This window comes from Lactuca serriola, chromosome 4 (assembly GCF_051521515.1).
Source record: "Lactuca serriola cultivar US96UC23 chromosome 4, Lser_US96UC23_V15, whole genome shotgun sequence".
Classification (NCBI taxonomy): Eukaryota; Viridiplantae; Streptophyta; class Magnoliopsida; order Asterales; family Asteraceae; genus Lactuca; species Lactuca serriola.
Genome location: NC_136411.1, coordinates 51,271,408 through 51,277,762, shown reverse-complemented (window position 1 = coordinate 51,277,762; position 6,355 = coordinate 51,271,408). Strand labels below are relative to the sequence as shown.

Below are 6,355 nucleotides of genomic sequence, written 5' to 3'. Positions count from 1 at the left end.
TAAAAAGTTGAAAATTTTCAGTTTTGATATCCCGACTTCGGGGGACTATAAATCATTGAATATTAAACCAAGAATGACAAAATTATTGTCTAAACTCATGTACAAACTCTAAACTATAAATTGGAAAAAACCACATGTCAATCCGACTTCAAACGAATTAGATATTCATGTTTTAAAACTTTCACATAATACAAAAAAACTGAAAAACAAAAAACTTTCAGCTTTAATATCTCGACTTTGGGGGACTGTAAGTCAATGGATATAAAACTAAAAATGGCAAATTTATAGTCTAAAATTATGTACAAACTCTAAACTAGACGTTGGAAAAAAACGCATGCAATCGGTGTTGAAACGAATGAAATATGCATCTTTTAAACGTTTCACAAAAACCAATTCTGACCCTAAAAGTGGTTCCGGTTCCAGTTTTTAGACCCGGTTCACCCGGACCCGATAGACCCAAACCCGGAATACCCGGAACCCGGATAAAACAAAATTTTAAACCCGAAATCGGAACCGATTCTATATATTTCGGTTCTAACAGTTCCGGTTCCAGTCCGATTCCGGTTTTCCGATTCTAAATCTCATCCCTATGATGTTAGGAACACACATGTCTGTTTCTTTGATGTTTGTAGGTGCCAAAAGCAACTCAAAGACTTGTAAATTGAAAAATTGAAAACCTAGACCAAAAATAAACTAATGAGGGACTAGAAATTGCAAGATCATGAAGTTCATTTCAAATCATAGAAGACAAGGGATGAAATCCGGGGGTTGATATAAAATATAAACATATAAAGTCATTAAAATTGGTATCAAAAGTGTTAGAATCGGATTTAGCAAAGTAGGTTGCTATTTTTGGCTTTTCTACACATAAAAGGGAGACATTTGTCTTTACATAGACCGTGGGAAATCCCTTTGATATTTTACTAGTTACAAGTAAGTTGTAAACGAACACAAACAAGTGTTGTTCATATTCATTAATTTAAGTTAGCCGAACAAATAAACGAACACGAATAGATAAACAAACGATTTTTTGTTCATATCTGTTCATTTAACAAATTACATTGTTCATGTTTGTTCATTTATGTCCGTGAATATGCTAGACCAACATAAACGAACGAATATAAACATAATTGAGTATATAAACATAAACAAACATAATTGAATATATAAACATAAACAAATATATAATATAGTAATGTAATCAAAGACAATTGAACATATATAAACATCAAAGGAATTTAAAGGAATAGACATAAACGAACGTCAATGAACAACATAAACGAACATAATTGAATGAACAAGACCATTGTCCATGTTTGTTCACTTAACCATGCGAATGATAATTGGTGCTCATGTTAGTTCATTTGTTAAATAAACGAAGGTATATGAACTTCCCACCGAATAGTTCGTTGAACGTTCAGTTCTTTTGCATCCTACACACGAGTAGTCATTTATCTCCTTTTGGTGATTCCAAGTTGCCCAATATTGGTCTTGATGCCCCTCACATGATCTTATTGCTCTTGTAAGGACATGTAGGTCTGATGATTATAATTTCTTGTTGAGAAAATTGGGATATAGAAATGAGTGGTCAATAGTGATTTAGTGCTTTGAGTTCATAATGAATCGTGAAAGAGATGAACGGAAAAAGGTAAGTTATCTAGTTTAGTGTCAGAGTTCTTTGTAGATTAGGGGAAATCAATTTTACGAAAAAGGTTTCGAAAACAGCTGTTAAACAAGGGTACGAAAGTGGAGAAGTTTTTATCGCTGGAGCCCCTGATGAACAGTTGATCTCTCTCTCTCTCTCTCTCTCTCTCTCTCTCTCTCTTTGAGATTTAGTATATGTTTTGATTTCTAGAGGCTTTGTTTTTTTTGGATATGGTTCATGAGTTGAATAGTTTTATCAAAAATACACAACATGTAATCCAGATAATAAGCATTCAGTACACATATAAGTTTTCTATAAATGTACGTCATGAAAGTAACTACGCACTCACTATACAAGATAGACATTTAATCTTTGAAGTAATAAGTACTTTTATTAAGATCCTCCTCAAGAAAGTAACTACGTACTCACCTTATTAAAGGTGGAAGATTTGCGGGTAAGTTAGCTCTTTGTCTAACACTTTTGTTTTCCCTTGTAAACGACCTAAATACAAATATTACTAAGTTTTAGTTTTCATTTATATTTATATTATTCAGGAAATATTAACTATTTTTTGGACCTTTATTAATCCCGAAAAATACAAAGTTCTATCAAAAAAGGAATTACCAAATAAGATGATATTGGAAAATCCACTTTAAACACTTCACTAAGATCTTGCCTAGACACCATGCCCGTAAACAGATCAAACATTATTATAACTGGTATTACTGATAAATCTTATTTATAGGTTCATAACAGTGACAATGAACACAATATAAGTTACACTTAACAAACATAATAAGTGCAACTCACCTCACATGATCATTTAGCGAAAACTTGAAATTTTGCGAGCCTGACTTCGACGCTGGATCCTTCTTCTAGAAAAATTCTCCAGCGCTCTGCTAACAATACTAAGAATGAAGAAATAAAATCACGAGGGACTGAAATCTCAAGGGTTAAGAGAGAATTCAATCGAAATTAGCTAGGAATGAAAGAGGGGTCGATTTGCTATTTATAGCAAATATTTCTCGAAAAGTGTAACACCATGATTTTTCACCTAATTTTTTCTTTTTATTTTAACTTGTTTTAATCAGAAAACGTTAGCGGAAATCCTATATTGTTTATTAAGAAAACATTACCAATGTTACTTATTTTAAACAACCATTTGAAACAAAGTTTACAAATCATCCCAATAAATTCTCAAAAGTAGTGTAATGAAAACTAACCAAATGTCCCAAAGTGGTATCATACTAAGCATAGTAACTACCTAAAAAGTGCATCCCAACTCACCAAGGTCTCACTCCTTCTTAACTTCCTGTACCATTCAAAGCAACATGGCAAACACACAACAAATCAAGTGTCAATATCAACAAAGTGAGTCAATCCAAGTACGATGATATAGAAACATGCATATTGCATACAATTCATACACACATACACATAACCACATTTCATGTTCTATACCCCGTTCGCTACTAACATGACATGATGATCTAATGCACTAAGTGAAGCGCGACTCTCTCCCGTAGCATTGTCTCTAGTTCTCAGCGTTTACTATTCCGACAACACCCAAGGCCTGCATCGTTCGAGAGTGGTCCAAACGATACTTCCGTGAACATACCTCCCACCCAAACATGATGTTTGTACATGGCATCCAAGATCACCAACATCACTCCAGCCCCACACACTTAGACCATGTGTCCAAATGGTCACCTACAAAAGCATTGGACCTAACTGTGGCTGCAGCTTTCTGTCTCACCAAAATGTCCATGCAGGTTATGCACCTAGACTTAGGCTACTATATATATATATATATATATATATATATATATATATATATATATATATATATATATATATATATATATATATACACACACACACACAATTCATATGCAAAATATGTATGTAGTCTAAAGAAAACCAAATTGTCAATTCACATATGATTAGTAATCCCAAAATTATGTAAGGGATTCACACACGTCCATGTAAAACCAAATTGCAAATCATCATGTAAATCTTCTAAGAATCACAAAATTATATAAAGAATTAACAAGTGAATCTTAGAATAAAGACCAAATTTATCTAAATAATGTGTATGTAGGTCTGAAATCACATATGGATTATATATAAACAATTTGCATTTTTCTATATTGAATTCATATGTAGATCTCTATACGGAAATCAAAAACTACATTCGATGGGATCATATACGCATTATGTTTGTCCTTTTTAAATCTGTTGAGATGTTCTTAAGAATCAACTAATCTACAAGTCATATTCGATGAGATACTTAGAACAAGAATTTTACACTCAACCACTCGAAATAAGGCAATACAACATTCTCAAAGGTGTATTCTCTAATATTACACTCAAATACAATATCAATAATGAATCGAACCTAATATTTTCCTTAATTCTTTTACAAATCCCAATCTCAAACAACTTTCTACATGTATCTACAAAACTCTGTTCTTGAACAATCTTTAAAGAAAAAAAAACTTCAACACAAAGGCTTTTGCCTCTCTGTTTCAAACCTTAGAATCTTCTAAAACACATTTTCACTCGACTTTCCTGTTTCATGAAATCAAAATAAATTATAATCTTACATTCTTCTGTAGGATATGAACATTCTTGCATAGATTGTAATCATATCTAACCTTTAATGGACAGGATCCATTGGGAATGCAGGATCTGAAGAAAACTTGTTGGATGTTTTCAGCTTTAACACTTCTAGAATGATTGAAGTAAGAATAATGGCAGCAAGAACAAACCCATAACCAATCTTCCATGAAGATCCTGCATCAGCAAGCTGTATACCTAGAAATACATTTAAAGCTCCAAAGAAGAGAGCAATTCTTCCAACATAATGATGATACCAATTCCATAACCTTCTATGCTTACTGTCCTTATCAGGTCTTATAAAGAATGCCATAACCTTAAAAATTCAAGAAACACACAAATCATAAGAATTGCACATCATTTTTGAAGTCAAACATTTCTGCTTTCAATTCAAAAAAGTTTGAAGCTTTCTACGTTTCCAACACTTCAAAACTTATCTTTTTCATTTTTCAGGTAATGGATTAACATACCCATCAACCTTTTTCTTAATATTTTAAGGAATCGATTCTGAATTTCGAATTGGAATTAAGTATGTTTGACCTCAAAAGTCAAACTTTAAGTTTTATACCTGTAGAACACTGAGCACGATGGCAGTTATTCCAATGCCTTTGTGAGTTGGCGCATGGAAACTAAACCTATTGTACATACTTAACCCCACAAATCCTGTAGCGACTGCAAATATGAACCCAACAAATTGAAAGGCTACATGCAGATAATACCATAATGGATCTTTATGCTTGAAGTATCTTGCGACAATAGCTCCATATGGCAGGATTATACCCCATCCGAGTAATCCCAATACCCCATGAGTCGTTTTAGAACGATGGAGATTGTTAGAAGGAGTTCTTGAATTTGAATTCGATTTTGATCCAGAAGAACCTGAGGACAAAAGGGTAAAATCGCAAAAGGGCAGAAAAAGGGTAAGCTTAATGAATAACGATTGACTCGTTAAAAGTTAAAACGAACCTTGAGAGAAATCCAAATGGATAGTTGTCTTATCTTCATGAACAGATAGGAGGTGGTGCTCTGGGTATTTGCTTGAGAAAGCCAATAAAATCGGTTGAGTTCTGAGTTGACTCGGGTACTGGAGTTGATATGCTAAGTGAATCTTTGCGCCGTTGACGGTGACAAATGGAGGAATTCCAGTCAAGGGTAGCTCGCCCTTGTCGTGTTTTACTTCCGACGGCTTGAAACCTTCGGCGTAGTATTGTTTAATTACCGGAGTACCCTTTCGGGTGATCCATCCAACCATGGCACTTGAGTTTAGCATCATGCCATCTTTTGAGAACCCCATTGCAACGTATCCACTTGTGTAGGTTGCTGATAATACGATTGTGACTACATTGTCTTTGCTCTGTGAGAACTGTTTTTGGAATTAGAGAAGTAATCATGTTAAAAGGGAAATTGGGTCAACCAATAAGAAAACCCTAAATTTCTTAATTTGCAGCTACAATCAGTCAATCAGACGTAACTTTTGAACTTTGAATCTCGGATCTATTCCTCATACATATTTTCACATGAAGTCGAATATTTGAAAAAGGAGATTGGAAATCGCCATTGAAGGGAATGGGAACTTACTCGAACAATGTATGAATTCCAGACAGGTTTACACACCATATGCGTCATATTAGCATATGGAAGAGGAAGAAATGCGTTGATGTCTTGGCTGCATTCATCGGATACCACCACAGGAACCACCACAAATGACACAAAAACAGATAAAACCCAGAATCTGGAAACGGAAATCATTGCAAATTGAACGGAATCAAGAGATGAGAAGAAGCGAGAAGAGAAGTGAACTGGAAGAGATGAGGTGGGCAAGAAGGTTATGATGATTTTGTCAAGAGATTTCTTCGTTTTGAAGGTTGCCTGGTTGGTTGGTTGGTGGTCGTGATAGAAGAGGTGGCTAATCAGTAATCATGATCATCACATCATACAATTTTCCCGCCATTTATACAAACTACTTTTTGAAAATACAAATTTATATGTTAACATCTTTGTAATATCTTTTTATTTGAGAAAGTTACAATTATTATTTTGTCTTCGATCATAAAAATGTTTTTGATAATATTGAGTTGGATGGAAAAATAT

The 6,355-nt window shown here is 33.9% G+C and overlaps 1 protein-coding gene across 1 annotated transcript; it reads right to left on the bottom strand.

Annotated features, from left to right (window-relative positions):
• Positions 1-3,932: 3,932 nt before the first annotated feature.
• LOC145101558 (Cytochrome b561/ferric reductase transmembrane with DOMON related domain-containing protein) lies at positions 3,933-6,149 on the bottom strand. Its single transcript, XM_079038769.1, has 5 exons — positions 5,843-6,149; positions 5,231-5,627; positions 4,833-5,143; positions 4,303-4,580; positions 3,933-4,216 (listed from the first exon to the last, which is right to left on the bottom strand). Exons 1-4 carry the CDS (start codon positions 6,011-6,013, stop codon positions 4,305-4,307), a joined length of 1,155 nt encoding a protein of 384 aa, XP_078894895.1. The 5' UTR covers positions 6,014-6,149; the 3' UTR covers positions 3,933-4,216; positions 4,303-4,304.
• Between the last annotated feature and the right edge of the window lie 206 nt (positions 6,150-6,355).